At 45.4% G+C, this 22,743-nt stretch overlaps 2 protein-coding genes and 1 pseudogene across 2 annotated transcripts in view; all 3 read left to right on the forward strand.

The window, feature by feature from the left end:
• The window catches only part of SS18L1 (SS18L1 subunit of BAF chromatin remodeling complex), a 37,485-nt gene extending 21,886 nt beyond the window's left edge, over window positions 1-15,599 (forward strand). Inside the window, exons 7-11 of the mRNA XM_077335776.1 lie at window positions 130-231; window positions 2,706-2,798; window positions 4,617-4,736; window positions 7,303-7,430; window positions 8,728-15,599. Of these exons, the coding sequence (XP_077191891.1) occupies window positions 130-231; window positions 2,706-2,798; window positions 4,617-4,736; window positions 7,303-7,430; window positions 8,728-8,754 (470 nt within the window). The 3' untranslated portion in view covers window positions 8,755-15,599. The remainder of the gene's footprint in view (window positions 1-129; window positions 232-2,705; window positions 2,799-4,616; window positions 4,737-7,302; window positions 7,431-8,727) is intronic.
• Window positions 15,600-18,781: 3,182 nt separating this feature from the next.
• The window catches only part of MTG2 (mitochondrial ribosome associated GTPase 2), a 28,001-nt gene continuing 24,039 nt past the window's right edge, over window positions 18,782-22,743 (forward strand). Inside the window, exon 1 of the mRNA XM_077335777.1 lies at window positions 18,782-18,931. The gene's annotated coding sequence lies outside the window, so the exon portion shown is untranslated. The remainder of the gene's footprint in view (window positions 18,932-22,743) is intronic.
• On the forward strand, window positions 22,537-22,637 carry LOC143836938 (U6 spliceosomal RNA; annotated as a pseudogene).

The following is a 22,743-nucleotide window of genomic DNA, read 5'->3' on the forward strand; positions in this document are numbered from 1 at the left end:
CTGCTGTTTTCTCCAGAGTGTTTTCTTTTTAATTGATGTGCAGATTTGTGAAGATGTTAATCAGTGAACAGTCGTACGATTAATCAACACCTGCTTCTTTAACGAAGATACTGCTGTTCCGCTTCTCAGGTTCCTCTCAGCAATACATGGGGCAGGAAGAATACTACAGCGAACAATACAGTCACGGGCAGAGTTCATCAGAGCCCATGAATCAGCAATACTATCCCGACGGTAATTTTGCTGGGCTTTGGTCACCTTTTTCCTCATGCTGTTGTAGAACCGACATCCTCTGGTTGGTGCCCAGAGATCTCCTGGATTTGCAACTGAGCTCAGATTCCCTGGCAGCTTTGGAGGGTGTATTCTATGGCATGATACTCTACTGAAGTTCTCCCCTCCCCAAATCTCACCTTTCCCAGGCTCCACCCCCAAAATCTCCAGGTATTTCCCAATCCAGAGCTGGCAAACCAGTGCTGTCGAAGTCCCACAAGCTTTTCCCATCTAGGAGAGAATGAAAAAGTGGTTTTTGTCCTAAGTCTTTACTCCAAAGTATGCATTTCCAATGGGGTTTAGTTTCAAGCCAAGATCTGAATCCCACCAGTTCCCTGGCTTCTTTGAGGGAACCCATGATGGCCCTCCTGATATTGAGCCAATATATTTATCAAAAATATATCTCATGTCATTTTCTATTGTCCTTTTTTACGCAATTTTAAATATTAAAATCCCCTTTCAGTCAACAAGAACGGACTTTCAGACACCTAAGATCTTGTTTCTTCTGAATATTCCTGATACCTGTTCCACAAAATATATTTCTGGTAAGGCCTTGGAGGAGGAGCATGTCTCATGGCTTAAGTGCCACTCAGTGCTTAACACCCACTTAGGGCAGTTGTCCCACCCCTGAGTGCCTCCTCCTCCAACCGGCTTGCCTGTCTGCCCAGTGGCCAGCCTTCCGTCCTCCACCCCTGAATACCCCCTCCTCCTTCCACTTCCATCTGAGGCTCGGAGGCTGCAGATCCCTGCCGCGCAAGAGCTGCCCCTGCTGGTGAGTTCTCTAACAGCAACCTGCAGCCTTTCCAAGTCCTGGGAGGATGGGAGGCCATCCGCAGAGTTCTTCCACCCCACCCATCCCAATCTAGCACCCGTTGTATTCCTGAACGCAACAGGCTTGTCCCCTAGTTATTGATAATGTACGAATGATGTCTGGATTGTCTCTCACTTTCAGGGTAACCACTTTCTTCAGTAGCTCCCAGCACTCATTTCATATCTATGAAAATAATCTTTCATGTATCTTTCCACATTAGTATGCAACGTTTTCATGTATCCATACGACCTTTGATTCCAATGGCCAATGGAGGATCCCACAAAACACAGAGGTGGTTGGTACTTGGGATCCTCCATTTGCCATTGGAACCGACGGTCATATTGATACAGGAAAGCATTGCATACTAATGTGGAAGGACACATTGTGAGATACAAAGGCATAGATTAGAAATAAGTGCTGGGGGCTACCAAGGGAAGTGGTTCCCCTGAAAAAGAGAGACAATCCGGACTTTGTTTGTGCTTCTAGTGGCTGACAGGTCTTCTGTTTCTGTTTTCACCTCTTCGACCATTATTGATAATTAGGGCCCACGTCTGTGGCATTCAAGAATTCAGTGGGCGTTATATTAGGGGATGGAGTAGAAGAATTCTGTGGCCGGCCTCCCCTTCCCCCAGGACCTGGAAAGGCTGCGGGCAGCTGTTAGGGACCTCACCGGCAGGGGCAGCTCTCACGTGGCAGGGATCTGCAGCCTCCGAGCCTCAGAGGGAAGTGGAAGGAGGAGGGGGGGCCAGGGGTGGGGGACGGAAGGCGATTGGCTGGCCACTGGACAGACAGGCAAGCCGGTTGGAGAAGGAGGCACTCAGGGGTGGGACACTGCACTGAGTGGCACTTAAGCCATGAGACATGCTCCTCCTCCAAGGCCTTACCAGAAATATTAAGTGGAACAGATGTGGCAGTATTTTTGCAGCATGCCATAACAAAAGATCACAACATTAATTTTTAAATATGATTACGATTTATTTATCAGTTATATTTATTATTTTTAGAGATAGAGAAGTTTTATTGCATTAGACATTGGCTGTCACAATCCTATCAAATCTAAAGAGTATACAAAATGACATAAAGTAAAATGAAAACATATATCCTAATATCGACGACTAGACTTGACTAATAGATACAGCATCATAGCTGAAATGATTAGGACAACACAATACATTTACAGAGTTAGATCTAACTTTCTTAGCAGCAAGAGCAAATAGGGCAACTCTGTTGGAAAGATACAAATCGGTATCTGAGAACAAGATCAGATTCTCAGCTTTCACTATACCCCAAGCGGTGAGCCATTGATACTTTTCATATTTTACCTGATGCATATTTTAATCTATGCCAGGGGTAGTGAAACTGCGGCCCTCCAGATGTCCATGGACTACAATTCCCAGGAGCCCCTGCCAGCATTTGCTGGCAGGGGCTCCTGGGAATTGTAGTCCACGGACATCTGGAGGGCCGCAGTTTCACTACCCCTGATCTATGCCATTAAAGGATTGATTTTTTTTTAATGTATGTTTTTGTAATATCAACCTTTCCTTTTGGTTTCAAGTTAACTGCTCTGTTGTTTTAAGCCCCCATGTAACCGTTCGTTTGCCATTTTGGACCTCCTTTACATGCATAGGCCACAGCGATTACGCGTATCAACAGTCCTCGTACTCGGAACAAAGCTACGACAGGTCGTTTGAGGATTCTACACAGCACTACTACGAGGGAGGTAAGGAGGCATCAAGGGAGCATTTTTTGCAGATTGGGTCATACTTGGGTCATACTTTGCAGATTTGGGTCATACCCACACCATTAGGGATGCCGTGCTGCCTTCCCTCCTGTACATAACACTCTGAATGGTAAAATCAATAGGTATAGGAATAGGCATGTACACATTGGCCTTACCGCTATACCAGTGGTCCCCAACCTTTCCGAGGCTGGGGACCGGCAGGGCATTGGGCCGCGCCCCCGCGGGCCGCGCCCGCGCGGGCCATGCCCGCGGATCGGGCCGCGCCCGCGGATCGGGCCGAGCGGGCGTGGCCCGGCCCGGCCCTGATTCCCTCTCCCCGCCTCCCGCAGTAAGAAGCTTCCCGGGCCGCAAGCTTGCGGCCTGGGAAGTTTTTTACTGCGGGAGGGGGCGGGGAGAGGGAGCCGCGGCCCGGTGCAATGGCCTTTGCGGCCCGGCACCGGGCCGCGGCCCGCAGGTTGGGGACCACTGCGCTATACTGATTACCAGCTTCTGAGCATAAAATTAGATGTTTGCCTTTTTCAAGAGTTGGATCCAGGCTCCTTTGACCAAGCTCAGGTTCCTCAGAAGTTGAGCTGTACAATAAAATATAAAAACAGTAATTATTTATTGTTGTGCACAATTTAAAAACAGAATAAAAACTACATAAAAACTATATAGAACTGCACATAAGACCAAATGTTTCGACCCTACTGGGTCTTCTTCAGTGGTCAGAATTATAACAATACACTATATACAAAGTCTGAACTAATTATAAAGTGTAGCTGAGTGGGATCCTGGAAAGTAATGAAAAATATGTCTGGGGAAGTGATGTTCTGTATTCTTGTTGCTTGAGTGACAACAGTGGAAGGGCTTCTGGAATTCTGGCCAAAGTGTGTCATCTATGCTCATAAGCCTTTGAACAGTGCATGTGGATCTCCTCCTGTCTCTTTTAACCCTCACAACAACCCTGTGAGGTAGATAATCTGCAAGGAACTAGCCCAAGGTCACCAGTGGTGTTCATGGCCGAGAGGGAACTTGTAGCTGAGTTTCCCTCTTGCGCGAAGGGGAGCCTCTAGCGCCAAGTAAAAGTGCCCCTACCAGCTGAACAGATCTGCTGGATCCAACCCAATCTCTCTCCCTCCTTGTATAACTACAACAATGACTAAGCTTTTATATCTGAAGGAGGAAAGAGGAAACGAGGGAGCACATGTGAAGGATTATCGAGATGCGTTAGGGATTTGTATTATGGATTTGTTTTATGTATTTTTGATGACAACCAAGATTTTTTTTTTTTGTATTGAAATATTTTTTTTTCATTCTACCTTTTAAAGCTTTGCCTGTTCTTTTCCTCCAGACTTTGCTGCTATTTCCTCTGTTATGCAGATAAAAACACAGTGGTTTAATTTTGGGAGAAGACTGTGAATTTGGTTGGAGAATGCTGGGGGCGTAGAATGTGACACATGAAAGCTCTTCCCCGGCCATAAATTTTGTTAGCCTTTAAGGTGCTGTTGGACTCCTGCTGTTTTCTGCTGCTACAGACAGACTAACAAAGCATGATCTGAACCAGGCCTTTGTGGATCTTTTTAAAATCCTGACTTTTCTGCAAGGCCCTCCAAGCCAATAGCAGGGTGGTTCTTCCACCATTTTGTCTTTGGTTGAGGCAGAGGCAATAGCTGAAGCCTCCACCCCCCAGCAAGCTTTCTGAGTGGATGGAGATTTGAACTCGAGTCCCCCAGATTCTAATTCTGATGACAGCCCACCGGCTCTCATGGATCCTGCTGAGCTGATCGATAACGACTGTCCATCTTCTCTCTTTAGGGAATTCCCAGTACAGCCAGCAGCAAGCGGGATACCAACAGGGAGCTGCGCAACAGCAGACGTATTCCCAGCAGCAGTACCCAAATCAACAAAGCTACCCTGGACAACAGCAAGCATACGGTGAGGGGATTGGTGGCCGGAGGGGCTGAGTGAACGAGTGGGAAGTGGGCCATGGTTAGCTTGGTTGCAAAAGGGGAAAAAATGCTAAAAGATCAGGGAATTGCCTGCGGCCCCTGGAAATACAGGTCATCTCTAGACTACAGAGATCAGCCCCCCTGGAGAAAAGGGCTGCTTTGGAGTGTGGACTCTATGGTCCCTGCCCACCCCAGGCTCCATCCCCTGAATCTCCAGGAGTTTCCGAACCTGGATCTGGCAACATAAACTCCCTCATCCCCTGTTGGTGGCCTGGCTGGGAGAGGCCAGGGGTGGTGGGTGTGTATACAACTATGCTTCCTAACCATATTCTGTACCATTGTGCCTCTTCTGCGGTTTCTCGAAGCCTGAAGAAGGTTTCAGGGGTTTCTCAGTGGCAAAAACATGGAGAGAGATTGCTCTAGAACCGGGGTAGTCAACTTGTGGTCCATGAACATCTGGAGGACCCACAGGTTGACTACCCCTGCTCTAGAACATTGCCTCATCATTTCCCTCCTCCTATCCTGTAGGCCACAGGTTCTCCTGATGACCCAATTATCCCGTTCCTAATTCTGGCCTTGAAGATAAGGGCCAGGTAGGCAGAGACACACAATTGACACCACCTGCAAGACAGAATGAGCCAGTTCCTATATATATTAACCCTTGAAAGGAATCCGGTTTGCTTTGCCTCACACAAACCCAGCCAAACTTGTGGCACACTTTCAAGTCACCAGGCAAGATACCCATGGCCTCTGCCTGTAAAGGAGGAGGCCCAATCTGCCCCCTTTCTCGGTGTTGAGCCTTCTAGCTGTGCTGGCTACTCCCTCAGGCAGGCTGATGTCTGGTTGCAGCAATCAGCTGGAGTCCAAACTGGGCAAGGAGCGGAGTCAAAGCTGAAAAGTTCCAGTCCAGCAGGAAGGGCAAATCCAGAGGCATAGTCCAATAATCCCATTTGGGTCCAGCATTTCAGAGGGACTTGCAAAGCAGGAGACAGGCAGTATTTGGGAAAGGCGGGTACCATTTCCATGGGGCCTGCAAGACGGAGCTCTTCTGCCAAGCTTTTTGGTTGGGGCCCGTGATCCTGTAAATGCTTTATTCATAGAATTATAGAGTTGGAAGGGGCCATACAGGCCATCTAGTCCAATCCCCTGCTCAACGCAGGATCAGCCCTAAGCATCCTAAAGCATCCAAGAAAAGTGTGTATCCAACCTTTGCTTAAAGACTGCCAGTGAGGGGGAGCTCACCACCTCCTTAGGCAGCCTATTCCACTGCTGAACTACTCTGACTGTGAACATTTTTTTCCTGATATCTAGCCTATATCGTTGTAGTTTAAACCCATTACTATGTGTCCTCTCCTCTGCAGCCGAAACAGCATCCTTCCCTCCTCCAAGTGACAACCTTTCAAATACTTAAAGAGGGCTATCATGTCCCCTCTCAACCTCCTTTTCTCCAGGCTGAACATTCCCAAGTCCCTCAACCTATCTTCATAGAGCTTGGTCCCTTGGTCCCTTATTCCCTCACGGTTTTATCTGTATTTGTTTTTACTGTATTGTTTTATTTTATTTTATTGGAAACGTGAGGGTTTCATAATATAATATAATATAATATAATATAATATAATATAATATAATATAATATAATATAATATAATATAATATAATATAATATAATATAATATAATATAATATAATATAATATAATATAATATAATATAATATAATATAATATAATATAATATAATATAATATAATATAATATAATATAATATAATATAATATAATATAATATAATATAATATAATATAATATAATATAATATAATATAATATATTTCTGGTAAGGCCTTGGAGGAGGAGCGTGTCTCATGGCTTAAATGCCACTCAGTGCTTAACACCCACTCAGGGTGCCTGTCCCGCCCCTGAGTGCCTTCTCCTCCAACCGGCTTGCTTGTCTGTCCAGCGGCCAGCCAACCGCCTTCCCTTGTTTCAAAGTCTGTCTGAAAGGGGCTTATACATTTACAAAAAGACAAGCAGCTCACAATGGGAGCAGACTGTACAGCAGGCAGCATAGTATCCTGAACCAGGATTAGTATCCTGAATCAGATTCCCCAAAACATCCCCCCCCCCCCATTCCCTTCTCCTTGGATGCTTCTCTTTCAGTCATCTCTTAGCTAAAAACTCCTTCCTCTCCGTTTCCATGTGACACTAAATTACAGTTGTTTCTTTTATGTCCCTCTGACCTTCTTTGAAACTCTCATCTGGGCCTGGAATTGGGGTCATTGTGGGTGGGCAGGTCGCTGTGAATTTCCTGCATTGTGCAGGAGGTTGGACCCTGGAGGTCCTTCCAACTCTATTATTCTACTGAGTGTGGCATTACAGGGCCTGAAGAAAGAGAGAGACTCTGCTATGAAGAGCCATTGAGCTCCTTGACATAATCCCCTGATCGCCTATTAGCTGCAAGGTGGAGAGGAACGCTGGTGATAGGAACTGTCCACAGTAATCCTGAAGGCTCTGTCTCTTGAACTATTGCCAAGGGTTTTCTGGTTGTCTCCACAGGCCCTACCCAAGGAGCCTCGTCACAATACTCCAGCTACCAACAGGGCCAAGGGCAACAGTACGGAAGTTACAGAGCAGCGCAGACTGGGCCATCTGCACAGCAACAGAGGCCTTACGGCTATGAACAGGTAAATGGGGCAGGTGGCCATGGGGAGGCGCCATGGCTCGGTGGTCGATAGGATGCCACCTCTAGGCTGGGAAATACCTGGAGGTTTTGGGGATGGAGTCCATGAAGGGTTTGGGGGTTTGGGGAGGGAAGGGACCTCAGCAGGGTGTGACCCCATAGAGTTCACCCTCCGAGCCTGCCTGCCGCTTTCTCCAGGGGAACTAACAGATCTTGATCATCGGGCGATCAATTGCACTAGGGGAAGTCTCCTGGAGCCACCTGGAATCTGGCATCCGTAGAAGCAGAGCATCTGCTTTGGTGTGCGGAAGGCCCCCAGGTTCAGTCTCCAGTTAAGGATCAGGTAGTAGGTGATGGGAGGAACCACCTGAAAACCTGGAAAGCCATTGTCCATCTGCATAGTCAGTACCAATAGTTCTCAACCTACCTGATGGCATGACCCATGTGGGTTGCTGAGGCCGCCGCCCAAAGGGGGGTTGTAGAGTTGCGCGCTCCGGCGCACTTGCAATCATGGAAGCCCGAAGCAGCCAGCTCTGTGGAGGGGAGGGGCGACGCCAGCACCCCTCCACACCATGACGCTTGCTGCCTTGGGCTCCCGTGATTGCCAAAGCAGCACCGTGCAACCCTCACACCATTAGGAAGGTGACCACAGCATCGGGCATCGGGCCGCGCCCACAGGGACCGCGCGGGCCACGCCCACGAGCCGCGCCCGGCCGCGCCCGCTCTGGCCAAGAAATAATTCTCAGCTCCTTTGTCAAACTAGGGTGTAGTCTGCACGGGGTTTTTTACTCACTCCTGGATCGACTAAATCCCTGCAGTCTGCACTGAATTTGATTTCCATTTTGATTTTGGGCGTTTAAAATTTTTCCTCTGCAATATGCATGATTGATTTGTGGTGACCCTACCTTTTCCCTGCGATATCCTGGAGTGGATATAAGCCTCGATATTTCAAAAACTGCCATGAATAAATCTGCAGATCTCTGCTTTTTGCGAATTAACTTGCTGCCTCGTGCCTCCAATGCTGTAGCAGAGCAGTCTTCCCTGATTGGCCAGGGTGTCAGTTCAAAGACTTCCTGGTTGCAAGGCTTCCCTTAAAGTGACTGCGCTCCAGAAGCCCTAACTTCTCTCAGCAGAGATTTGCCTCTTGGATTATTCTACCCCCTTGGTTGTCTCCAGTTCTGGACCATTCGACCTACTCAGCAAGCAGCTGTGTTTGAATCGTCATGGTACTCCAAATATCTGCAGAAATTATTTCACTGTTCCTCACCCCCCCTAACATCTCCTTTTCTGTTGTCTAACAGGGCCAATACGGAAACTATCAGCAATAAAAGGCAACCCCCCCACCCAACCTGTGTTGGATTTGTCCTAATATTGATGTCCGTCTTTTGAACTTTGGATGTACAGACAGTTTTTGATTCCTCGTAATATGTTGGTTACCCTTTAGCACAAAGGACCATCTGTATGTGAACCTAGTACTCATTTCACGCTGGATATGAAACCGTCCTCTTCTGGTACCAAGGCAACGCTTTACTGGTTCGCTATATTTTTGGTGCTGTGTATAGTATCGTACGTTGATACAGTGCAGAGGCTCTCCCCCCCCCCCCCCGTTTGGTGTTTTAAAATAGCTTCAGAGGTCATCGGAGTGAGCTGCCTAGCCCCCTGCCCCTTTCCAGAAAAAGGCTGCAATATTGTGCAATGCATCAGACATGGGATACGGTGTCATCTTCGTTCTTCAGTGGTCCAGGCATCAGTTCCGAGCGTGAAACATCAGCCCAGATGCATTATGCTGCATTTTGTTGATGCTCGGCCTCTGAAACCCACTGAGAATAGGGTCCTCTCTCTCTTTTAGTTTGGGGTTTATATTCTGTAGAAGAAGAGTTGGCTTTTCTGCCCTGCTTTTTTTCTTCCAGGAGGACACTCAAAGTGGCTTACAATTGCCTTCCCTTGCTCATCTGGAGACTGTAATACCAAGAGATCTCCAGGTGCTACCTGGAGATTGGCAACCCTATGCTCTGGTTCTGTGTTAGATCGTTTCATGCATTCATGGATATGTTGTAAGCCTCTTTGGTTCACCATTGGGGAGAAAAGGTGAGATATAAATGACAGTTAGATAAATAAATCACATGGAACAATGAAATACGATTAGGTGGGGGGTAGGGGTGGGGTTCCCATCCCTGCTGACCATTCCTGAGAATTTCAGTGTACAACTACAGTCTTTTTCTGCAGTAATTGGAGCTTTTATTCTTTTTAAGGAGCTATGTTTTCATGAATTGTCTTCCTTTAGGGTTTATTGGCAATTTAACCTGGAAACGGACCCTGCTATGGATAAGATGGATGTGTTTCCCATGAGAGGTCAGAAATAAAAGGTTAAACTGCAAAAAGGGTAGCAACAGCTCCAGGGAGCTTACTTTGAACTGCCAGGGAGGAAAGACTGTTCTATTTTAGCTGGTCTGGGAATGTGGCAGTGTGCATCTGGACATGGGCAAAGACCCCTGGAGCTGCGGAGGGGAAGGACTGACCCTTCATACCCAGAATGCACCTGCTGCGGTGGGAAAACGCCAGTTTGGTGTAGTGGTTAGGAGTGCGGACTTCTAATCTGGCATGCCGGGTTCGATTCTGCGCTCCCCCACATGCAACCAGCTGGGTGACCTTGGGCTCGCCATAGCACTGATAAAACTGTTCTGACTGGGCAGTGATATCAGCACTCTCTCAGCCTCACCTACCCCACAGGGTGTCTGTTGTGGGGAGAGGAATGGGAAGGCGACTGTAAGCCGCTTTGAGCCTCCTTCGGGTAGGGAAAAGCGGCATATAAGAACCAACTCTTCTTCTTCATCTTTCCGGAGAGAAAGGGCCACCCTATAAAGTAGTACATTATGTAGGTCAGGAAACTTGTGCTTGTTGAGTCCAGCCATGTACCTTTGAATATTAACGGAAGAAATTCGTGAGGCTTGTCTGAGTTGAGTAGGCCCCACTAAAGTAGTAGGAAGAAAACTGAAGAAAAGAAATGCGTGTAACATTCTACGGAGAACCTCTAACTGTATCCCCCTGCGGTTTCACAAATATTTATGACTTTTCCCTAAAAGCCCCAACTGCTTTTTTTCTGTTTCCTTTGTTGGATTTGGTGCGACCCTTTTCTTCTTTCTTCTCACTAAAGTTGTGCCAGATGTTGAGTCCCAAGGGGCATTCTGCCAGTGCAATAGCTGTTCCTCTGATGGAACGGCATTTCCATTCGGAAATTCCATTTCTCCCATCCCAGTGTAGACTTTCACTTTGTCCCCGCACTGTGCTGGGCACCCCCTGATTCACAGGAGCAGGGAGGAGGGCACGGAAGGCAAGAGTATTTATTTATTTTTAATTTTTATTTTATTATTAAATTTATAGACCGCTCTTCCCTGCGAAACAGGCTTGTGTAAGGGGGTAAAATTGCTTTCCTTGTGTGTAACTGTGTTGGTGCTGCTTAGGATCCAAGCCAGACTTGATATTTTATTTATTTATTTACAAAATTTGTATTCTGTATCTGTATTCTGCCTTTCTGCCCTTACAGGGCCACCCAAGTGGCTAATAATTTTAAATAGACACAATAAAATCACATTGAAAAACTATTAAAACCGTTCCCAGCCCAAACATATCATTGAAATGATTAAAATTAGAGTTAAAATTAGAGATGCCAGACCCCCCCCCTCCCCATGGGGCCAGGGGTCCCCCGGTGCTGGGCCCTATTTCTCTGCTGCCAATCAGCTGGCCAGTGGGGAGGGCGAATTACACACCCTCCCCAATAAGGGAAGAACACTCAGCACTCCAGCAACAGGACTTTGTGACTTTAATGTGACCCAGAGGTTTTGGGGCAAAAACTCTATGGTGGAAGTAGATTCGACCACAGTGTTTGTGCTCCAAAACCAGAGAATCACTCCAACACCCCCCATGTGCCTAAATCAGTTCCGAATCATGTTGGAAGTCAAATAACTAATGTTTTAAATTGCTGTTTTTGTGTGTGTTGTGTATATTTTAATTGCTGTTTTTTATGATTTCTGTGTATTTTAACTAGATTGCCAGGTCCCTTCAGGCAGCTGCTGGGGGGGGGGGCTTTCTAAGAGAAGGGGAGCTTAATTGCACATCCCTGCTCTGAGTAAGCCCACTGCCTCCGGCAACGCTTGTTAAAATACACACAAAACCTTAAAAACAGCAATTAAAACATTGGTTAAGATTGAAACAAAAAAGTCTTCCTCCATTGGGGGATAATGGCAAACCCAGGGGGAAACAACCTTCCAGAGCTCTGGGTCATACTTTGTACACAAAGATTTCCAAGATTGAACCAAGTGCATTAGGATGTTCAGGCAAACTACATTGGGGATGCCTTACAAACGCCCCCGAGTAGCTTCATAAGTATAAGTACAGCCATAGATAAAAATCAGGGGACAGGGCTCTATAGATCTTCCTGGATATTTTGGCAATAGTTCAGAAACGCCGCCCTTAGTTTCTGATATTCAGATATCATTCTGGATTTATGTTATTTTTAACAAAAGAGTGGCTGTGACAAGAGGCTACGTCCAGATTTTGTGTGCCCTGGGTGGAGAGAGTGATCCCCCTCCCCTGCCCCCCTCTGCCCCCCTCGTCTCACCCACTTGCCAGTGCGCGCCCTTCTGCAACTGCTTACCCTGCCAGCTCACTCACTTGCAAGCTCTCCCACCATCATGCGCTCTCCCAGCCACATGAACCACATGCATGCACTTATCCTGACGGTGCCAAATGGTAGGAGGCGCTCAAGTGAAGGCAGTGGTAAGGGGCCCTCCTGGAATATCTAGATCCTGGCTGCTACCCCACTGTGGTGTATGCTGATGCCGGACCTGATAGAAATCCTGCAAGAGAGCAGAGAAATATGGGGAATTAAACATTCCCCATCCAATCCTAGCCAATATAATTGCAGGTCTATTGCATTTTTCTTGATCTTTCCGACAGCACAAGGACTGCTTGTGTACAAGTACAATGATATAGGCTAGATATCAGGAAAAAAATTTTCACAGAGTAGTTCAGCAGTGGAATAGGCTGCCTAAGGAGGTGGTGAGCTCCCCCTCACTGGCAGTCTTCAAGCAAAGGTTGGATACACACTTTTCTTGGATGCTTTAGGATGCTTAGGGCTGATCCTGCGTTGAGCAGGGGGTTGGACTAGATGGCCTGTATGGTCCCTTCCAACTCTATGATTCTATGACTTGCCTGCCTTTCCATCTTCCCTTTCTATCAGACATTACCTGACTCCAAAAGTATGCACATTCCATCTTCCTAATTACAAAGAAATAATGCTGTGCTTCATTTTGTTGCATGTAATTATACGTTGAATGGTAGGCAAGGTTCTTAAGACCTCCTGTGACTGCAAGAGATTAAAAACAACCAGATTTGTCAAGACGTTAAACGATCAGTACAATCAGGAGGGTTGTGGGGACAGCTGATGACCACGTACAAGATGCTGTGCACGGAGGTAAACGGGGCCATGGGCTGTACTTGGCAAACGATGCATGTGATTTGTGCGTGCAATACCGAGTGCAACAGTTCATTGCACAAGGAGCTCTTGCACACTTAGTACAGTAGATGGCATCCAGGAACCTCTTTCTACAGGCTGACCATGCTTAATGGGAGTGGGAGAATGTAGAATATTGTACACTTTATAAGATCTTTTCATTGTATTTTTGTCCTAGTTTCTGAATGCCAAAAAAAATCCCATTATAAAATCCAATCTGTCTGCCGGGAAGAACGACAGAGGCAAAATTAGATGTATAAATTCAGGAGTCAGGTTTTTTTTGTCGGAGCAGTTCCGAGGAGAGCTGCATCCTTTTAAGTCCATGGAAATCTGTGGGGTTTGAAAAGTATATATCTGTTCAGACTGCTTATCACAGGGGTAGTCAAACTGTGGCCCTCCAGATGTCCATGGACTACAATTCCCAGGAGCCCCTGCCAGAATTCGCTGGACATCTGGAGGGCCGCAGTTTGGCACATGAGAATTGTGGTCCATGGACATCTGGAGGGCCGCAGTTTGACTACCCCTGGCCTATCATGTTGGGTTGCAAGACGGCAGCCAGAAACCCACAGGAAAAACTGGAGGCAGGATCTGGGGCAATGGGGTCACACCAGTGTGCTGATGTCACTTCCAAGAAAAAAAACAGAAAAAACAGAAGTGGCATTTTTAGATCCTCTAGCATTTACAAAAAGCTTGTGGTTTTACCATAGAGTTTTTATAACGGCGTCCACCACGTCACTTTTGATATTTACCAGAAGTGATGCCGACACGAGATTCATTTCTTCCCACCGGTGCCTCAGAACTATAGCGGGAGGTCTGGCATCCCCCTTTATTATGCAGTCGAATCCTTCTTCCTCGCTGTCTTCTGTCCGACTTCCTTTTTCTAAAACTTTCATCCATCGAAGTAGAACGAAAGCCTTGCCCCATCTACAACTCTGAGCTGGTTGCGCCTGTTCGGCTGCCAACTCGGAGTCGGAAAATTCCAATAGATCTGGGGGTGGAGCCTAAAGGTGTCAGAGTTTAGGGAGGGGGGATCTCAGTGGAGTAAAACGATGTAGGCCCTGCCCCTCAAGGCAGCCATTTTCAACGGGAGCTGATCTCTGGAGATCAGCTGAAATTCTGGGAGATCCTCAGGCTTATCTGGAGGCTGGCAACTCTACCTGTTTCGGGAAATTGTGTAGCCAAATGATAGGCAGCTGTCAGACTGTTCTTGTTGTAAGCCCCATGGCAACCTATTTCAAGTCCAGCAGCACCTTTAGGACCAACAAAGTTTTATTCAAGGTATAAGCTTTTGTGTGTATGCACACTTCGTCAGATATCTGAAGAAACTGCAATGAACTGTCTCTCGCATGAAGAGTTTTTGCACACTGTAGGAACCTGTGTCTACAAGTAGATTTGGGGGTGCAACCTGGGGAAGGCTCTGAGAGAAGAGTCCTGTCTGTTGGGGTATAATGCCTGGTCAATTGCCAGGGGCTCATGGGAATTGTAGTTCATGAACAGCTGGAGAGCCAAAGTTTGGCCACCCCTGCTATGGAGTCCACCCTCCAAAGCAGCCATATTCTCCAGGGGAACTGACCTTGGGAGAGCTGCTGTAATTCCAGGTATCTGAAGAAGCCAGCTAGCGCACAAAAGCTTACACCTTGAAATAAAATGTTTTTGGTCTTAAAGGTGCCCCCGGACTCAAACTTTGTTCTGCTGCCCGATTTAAATTCTGTCATTTGTGCAGAGCTGCACCAGGGAAGAGGTTCTCATTCTGCACTCGTTGGGTAATGCAGATCCTGCATTGAGCAGGGGGTTGGACTAGCTAGCCTGGATGGCCCCTTCCAATTCTAGGATTTTGTGCAGTTCCCCTGTGATTTTGCAGCTGGTTTTTCCTCTGTGAGAGAGGGAAATCTACCTCTACAGTTCATTATCCAATGTGTGTGGAATCTCTAACATATGTTGGAGGACCAGATCCCACAAGCTCGCTGGAGAACTACTTTAAAGCATTAGAAGAAATGCAGCCATCATTACACTGAAGTTAACAGATAGCTAAGAATGTTTTTACCTGAGCCCTGCATTGCTCTTAACCAGCTTTGATTTATATTTTCATGTGTGTTTTTTTAGCAGTGCTGAAAATAACTCCAAAAGACCCCCAAACATTTTTAATAAAGCAAAACAGCCACCTTGCATCTGTTGGAAATGTCTTACATTAAGAATTTCTTGAATGTTGTGTATATACTGTATTTGAAAAGACGCTTTGGGAAATAGTTTGTACATTACTTCCTAATTTATACATGATTTTTAGTGTTAATATTTCTAACTGTTAATAATGAAATATTTAACGGTGTTGTCCATTTTTATGTATTGATGTGGAAAAAAAGGTGATGCCAGCATCTTTAGGACTCTTTTCATTCCCTGTATCATATTTTCTGTTTTGTAATTCAGGATGTCCGGAAAAAAATGTCTTTAGGTTAAAATGAATGGATTGTGAAGCCAAGTAATGAGACTTTTTTCGTACGATGAAAAAAAAAACTTTTAAAAGGCCTGGTGTAATCATGTTTAAAGTTTTTGGGTTTTTTTACATTTTATTGCAAATTTAATGAAGCGAGACATAATCATTCAGTTTATAATCTGAAATATTTCAAGTAAAGTTCATTGCATGAGAAAAAAAAACAATGTGAATCTCAGATTTCAAAACATTGATTCTTATTTTATTTCAAGACCAAGTTCGTTTGTTTCTGATGGCTACTTCGCCAGGTGGAGAAATTCTTGGAGATTTTGGAAGGGGAGGAAGAAGAAGAAGAAGAAGAAGAGTTGGTTCTTATATGCCGCTTTTTCCTACCCGAAGGAGGCTCAAAGCGGCTTACAGTCGCCTTCCCATTCCTCTCCCCACAACAGACACCCTGTGAGGTGGGTGAGGCTGAGAGAGCCCTGATATCACTGCTCGGTCAGAACAGTTTTATCAGTGCCATGGCGAGCCAAAGGTCACCCAGCTTGCTGCATGTGGGGGAGCGCAGAATCGAACCTGGCATGCCAGATTAGAAGTCCGCACTCCTAACCACTAGACCAAGCTGGAGAGAGCAGGACTCTGATTTCTGGACATCTGCGGTAATTCCAGGAGATCTCCAGGCCCCACCTGGAGGCTGGCAACCATGTGATCAGAGTACACAAATGTCAAAATAATCCATAAAAACCTCCATATAGTTCAAGTTTCGTATAAAACAGTGTTATGAAGTGGGGATCATTTCCGAGAATGCAATAATGAACTATTAGCCTACTCAACCACCTGAGAATCTAGAAGTAGTAAGGGAGTTTGGGGGGAAAGGCAGGGTCCACACATTGCTGTTCCTTGCTATACATCACCCCCCCCCCTCGCTATCCCTTTGTTGTTGTTGTTGTTAGGTATGAAGTCGTGTCCGACCCATCATGACCCCATGGACAATGATCCTCCAGGCCTTACTGTCCTCTACCATTCCCCGGAATCCATTTAAGTTTGCACCGACTGCTTCAGTGACTCCATCCAGCCACCTCATTCTCTGTCGTCCCCTTCTTCTTTTGCCCTCAATCGCTCCCAACAGTAGGCAGGGAGTCCTTCCTTCTCATGAGGTGGCCAAAGTATTTGAGTTTCATCTTCAGGATCTGGCTTTCTAAAGAGCAGGCAGGGCTGATCTCCTCTAGGAATGACCGGTTTGTTCGCCTTGCAGTCCAAGGGACTTGCAAGAGTCTTCTCCAGCACCAGAGTTCAAAAGCCTCAATTCTTTGACGCTCGGCCTTCCTTATGGTCCAACTTTCGCAGCCATACATTGCAGCTGGGAAGACCATAGCCTTGACTAGACGCACTTTAGTTGGCAGGGTGATGTCTCTGCTTTTTAGGATGCTGTCTAGATTTGCCATAGCTTTCCTCCCCAGGAGCAAGCGTCTTTTAATTTCTTTGCTGCAGTCCCCATCTGCAGTGATCTTGGAACCCAGGAAAATGCCAGCCCTTGCAGGCCTTCGATTTGTAATGATAAATGTCCAACCAGGTAAGAATCTAAAGGTAGGTAAGCGTGACCTTAATGCATATAAACATATTAGTAGAGCAAAGTTTGAATCCAATTGCACCCTTAAGACCAAGTTTTATTCAAGGGGTAAGCTTTCGAGTGCATGGCACATTCTGTGAGACAATGAAAATGGGAGTTACACGACCCACATATATAAGTAGAAAGTGGATCATGGATTAGTACAAAGAATAATGAGGATGTTTACCAGATATAAGGGCCTTACAGAAGTAACAAGCTAAGTTTATCGGGTCTTCGGTCATTTGGGTTCAACTGTGGTGTTTGTGGGGGGGAGAGAACCAAAGTAAAGGAAATAAAAAGATTAAAGATCGATAAATGCACTTCTAATTGCGGAACCTGAGAATGATGAAAAGAGAACCTGTCACTATGCTTCCCTATACTGTTTTTTGTTCTTTATTTCAATATTAATACTCTGCATTTCACCTGTCACCTGGAGATCAGTTATCTTCAGACATCACTTGGTTAGCAACCCACAGGCGAGAGGTTATAAAAATCCCAGTATTGAAAATAAATCTGTATAAAGGGTCTATGAATCAGCGGTCAGGCATAAGGACTATTCACGGGTTTACCGCCTCTGAATAAGGAGGCTCCTTTTAATCATCATGGCCAATAACCTCCAGGAATCTGTCAATCCCCCTTTCAAAGCTATGGACACTCACGACTATCACTACCTTCACCGGCAATAAATTCTCCAAGATAGTTAGTCCACAGTTCATTACTTAGCTAATGGATTCATTGAGTAAAGATTTGTCTGTTTGTCTGTCCTGAATCTATTGTCTAACTCAATTTCAGTGGCTTCTTGGACAATGACCAGACGGGACATGACAGTTCTCATTAGCCACTTCCTTTGCTCCGTGTGACATTTTATAAGCCTCTAGTGTGCATGTGTGTTAAATGCCGTCAAGTTGCAGGGTCATCTAGTCCAACCCCCTTCAGAATGCAAGAAATGGCCACTAGAGCCACGCCCCTACGCAATCCCCTCTCGTCACCCACTTACAATCTGCCTAAATTCACAGAATAAGCATTTCTGTCAGACGGCTCTCTAGCCTTTGCGGGAACTCTTGACTTCTCTTAATGGGATCCAAGTTCAAAAGCCTCCGTTAAGTGTTCTTTTCTTTCAAAACAAGCTGCCTTTCTTCATGGGGGAAGGTAGGTAGAGAATCCAAGAGGCGTGTTACACAGGAGCAGCATGAGGCAATTTCAATTTGTCTTCTGATTGCAGTAAGAATGGTTTCTTCTAATTTGGAGAGCTAGGTTTGATTCTCACTCCACCACCACATGCCACTATCTGGGTGACCTTGAGCTATTCAGAGTCCTATAAGAGCTGTTCTAACTGAGCAGTTCTCTCAGAGCTCTCTCAGTCCCAAGTACCTCACAGGGTGTCTGTTGTGAGAAGGATTTCGAAGGTTTGTGGGTGACCTTTGAGGGAGACTTGTGAAATAGTGATTTAGGCTTACAGAACTGCAAGAAGGAGAAGGCTGTTTGGCACAAGAGCCCAGATAGAATAAACAGTTGCATTAACCTAAATATTATCATTTTATTTTAATGGCTGGACCTTCTGAACATACCATTTCTGCCCCTTCCATTCTTTCTCCCGCCTCCAGTGCTTTCTCAGCCAATCAGAATCTTGTCACTTTCTTTCGTCACCAATCTCGAGGAGGAGGAGAAACAACGCTTTGGCCAAACCACGCACAAACGACGCAGCTCCGCCAAGCAGTCGTTAGTCGACGCGCATGCGTGCTTGACACACGCTAAGCTGCCCCCCACTTAGAACTGCACAACTGAGTCTGCGCAGCGACCTGGAAGCGAGCGAGCGGAGGCGGTGACGTCATTGAAGCGCCGCTTGCAGAGGGAGAGAGAAACCTGCGGCGCGCAGCTTTTACGTTAGGTCACGCGATTCTAATTCCTCCAATGGCGAAACCCGTCAGAAAATGGCTGTTGTAGGCTGAAGCGCGGGTGAGATTTTATTTTAAAGTAAAGTTTGCTTATTCTTCGCTTCGGGGAAGTTTATTTTATAGAATCGAAGTGAGATAAAATAATTTCCATTCAGTCACTGGAAGTGGAAGGCGCTGCTGAAGGGATTTTGGAGGGGCCGCCTCAGTTGCTCAGCAGGCGAGGGGAGACGTTTGTTAAGACTTCATTTTCGTCTAGTCCAGGCTTCAGCCTCATTTTAGCTGATATATATGTGTGTGCGTATTTATTTCTATATTTGATTTCTATACTGCCTTTCTATATGGCTGAGGGCGGTTTACATACAACAACATGGGGGGATACATGGGACGAATTACTATATAACATAAACAAATACAACAACAACAACAATCTAAATAACACAACTTCAGTGATCTTAAACAATATAACAGGAACAGCTAAGGCCCTTAGAGAGGTCAGACTGGTTCAGGCCATGGAGGGGATGTCTGAGGGGGACCTATGGTTTATGTATGTGTGTGTATGTATATGTATATATGTATATATATGTATTTATTTATTATTTGGACTTATTTCCCTCCACACTCATGACTGACTCGTGGCAGGTTACAGTTTGTCCGAATTGAAACCCTATTAAAACATTGGACATATATGTGTATGTATATATATGTATGTGCTTATATAAATTTGTGTGTGTGTTTGTGTGTGTGTATATATATATGTATGTATACAACTTTTGTGTAGGAAATGTGTGACCCCTGTGGTTGGGAGAACAGGGTCCTGTTCTTGAATTGCCTTATTTTTTAATTTTTATTTTATGGCACAGTCAAATGCAGTGCAGTATTCCAGCCAAGCACACAGTTTAGATTGCAACAACAAATCCACTCCCTTTCAGCTTTTGTAAATTCTGGGTGATAGTTCCAGAAATGCACAAATGTAAGGCATTTCAACCACAAGGAGCTGATGAATAAAGTCACTCCTGAGCCTGGAGAAAAATGTCCTGGTCCCTTGATAAAGGCTTGAGGTGGGAAAGGACAAGTAGCCGGCTCAAGGTTGATTCAGCCTTCCATCCTTCCGAGGTCGGTAAAATGAGTTCCCAGCTTGCTGGGGAGTAAACGGTAATGACTGGGGAAGGCACTGGCAAACCATCCCGTATTGAGTCTGCCATGAAAACGCTGGAGGGCGTCACCCCAAGGGTCAGATATGACCCGGCGCTTGCACAGGGGATACCTTTACCTTTTTAACTAGGCTTCAGCCTAGGGCCTCAAGATCAAGAGGGGCCTATATTCAAATTGTTAGCAAAATTAAAATTACACTATTATACCAATCACATGTTTCATTTAACATATTTATATATATCATAGTAATTATGTATTTTATTATCTCTCATGTAATTTACAAACTTAAAAATGGGAGGTGAAAGGGCCACATAAGTGGAATAGCCTAGGGCCTCTTTTCATGTAAATGAGTAGCAGCTTAAAATCTGTGGCAAATTCAGTGAGTTGCTGAAATGAGCAGTGACTCACAAAATATCACACCCTCCCACAAATTTTGTTAAGTGACAGAGAAATTAATGTGAAAGGTCTCCATTTTGTGAGCCTTAAAACTAAAACTTTGTATGTCTTGAATTCCTGAGTTCTGCTAATGTCACAAATGCTGCTAACATTAAGAATATACTGCTTCATATCTGGTACCTTACTCAAGAAGATAAACTGGCTGATGCCAATCCCGAGCCTAGCCTAAGATAAGATACAGAAGGAAGATGAAGACATAAACTAAAACAGTTGCCTGCCATGAGTAAATGCCTGTGATTTATAGGTTAGGCTGCTGAAATGTGCTTTATTTTATTTATTATTTATTATATTTATATACCACCCTCCCCGGCGGCTCAATACATGGAACAGTCTATAAAACATTTGAATAACCGTGCAATAATAACTGATAATTGTAAACATATAACATTATAATTGTATAACCAATAAACAGTACAACGTTGAAATATACAAACAGGTCCAGAGTGTATAGGTGGTGTTCTGAGGGGGGGAGCAGGGGCACTTCGGTCGCTGTTGGTTATGTCTGGTCTCAACCAAATGCCTGGCGGAAGAGCTCCTCCTTGCAGGCCCTGCGGAACTGTTTAAGCTCCGTCATGGCCCCGATCTTCTCCAAGAGCTCATTCCACCAGAAGGGAGCCAGAACAGAGAATGCTCTGGCCCTGGTTCTTTAAAGAAATGTAATTGGTAAACATAGTAAATAGTAATGAAAACATAGTAAATGCATATTGAATAGGTCACAGGGTAACTGGAGATAAAAGATGATGCTGTATAATGCATGGTGTGGCTTTTAGAACTCCAGAGAACTTCCTTTCAGTGTTTGGGTAAAGATCCCTCTGTAGTTCAAACTACTAAAATAAATTATTTTCTGCTAAAGTCCACTGTCTCTCTTTGAATCTCTTGTGGGACCCTTGAGAATTTCATCATTAGTCTTTAAGACACGGGTAGTCAACCTGTGGTCCTCCAGATGTTAATGGACTACAATTCCCATGAGCCCCTGCCAGCGTTTGCTGGCAGGGGCTCTTGGGAATTGTAGTCCTTGAACATCTGGAGGACCACAGGTTGATTACCCCTGCTTTAAGGCACTACTTGGACTCTTGCTTTTTTCTGCTGCTACAGACAGACTAACATGGCTACTTCTCTTGATCTGTGCCAAAAGAGAGTAACTGTCATGTGGTCACACACTTTCTCCCCACTACCCTTCTCTCTCCCTCTCTTTCATTTTCTTTTCATGGTTGTATTTCCAATTTGTCAAAATACAGATTGGAGCTTCCGTCACTCTCATTTTGCACTGCAGTATTTTGGCTCCCCCCCCCCCCCCTCCGTTAGCTATGGTTTAGCTGTTATATTTGGACAAGTACTGACAAACATTTAAGGATGATCGAGCAAGTACTTCTAACTTCAAAACAGCATTTAAAATAAAGTATATATTTTAATAGAGCATCTTGTGGCGCAGAGTGGTAAGGCAGCAGACATGCAGTCTGAAGCTCTGCCCATGAGACTAGGAGTTCAATCCCAGCAGCCAGCTCAAGGTTCTCAGCCTTCCATCCTTCCGGGGTCAGTAAAATAAGTATCCAGCTTGCTGCGGGGTAAACGGTAATGATTGGTGAAGGCACTGGCAAACCACCCCGTATTGAGTCTGCCATGAAAATGCCAGAGGGCGTCATCCCAAGGTCAGACTACTTGCACAGGGGATACCTTTACATTTTATATATTTTAATAAAACATATAGCCCAACAAAAACAAATAACATAATAAGCTAGGAACAACAGTAACACTTATTGGGTGTGCCAAACCTAATGGTGGGAAACACAACCTTTCTCAACTTTTTTACCATTGACAAACCCCTGAGACATTCTTCAGGCTTCAAGAAATCCCTGAAGCACCGCAATTGTGCAGAATATGATTAGGAAGCAGAGCTGTGTAAACACCCACCTGGGACCCCTTCCCTTCCCACCCCCTCCAGGCCCATCATTGGCAATTTTGGGAGGGGGGGGTGCAAATCAACATAACCATATATGGTCGTATCACCCGATAAATGTTTAACAAAAATTTAAAATATATTAAAAATAAACTCTCTGCCTGCTTCAGCAGCACATATGCTAAAATTGGAAGAATTCAGAGAAGTTTAGCATGGCCCCTGTGTAAGGGTGGAGGCAAAAATTGAACTCCCACCCATTCAGGAAACCCTTCCATGACCGTCAGGAAACCCCAGGATTTCATGAACCCCTGGTTGAGAAAGCCTGAGCTGAACAAACACTTGTCAGGGATGCTTTCGGCTGATCCTAC

Source organism: Paroedura picta, chromosome 4, assembly GCF_049243985.1.
Source record: "Paroedura picta isolate Pp20150507F chromosome 4, Ppicta_v3.0, whole genome shotgun sequence".
NCBI lineage: Eukaryota > Metazoa > Chordata > Lepidosauria > Squamata > Gekkonidae > Paroedura > Paroedura picta.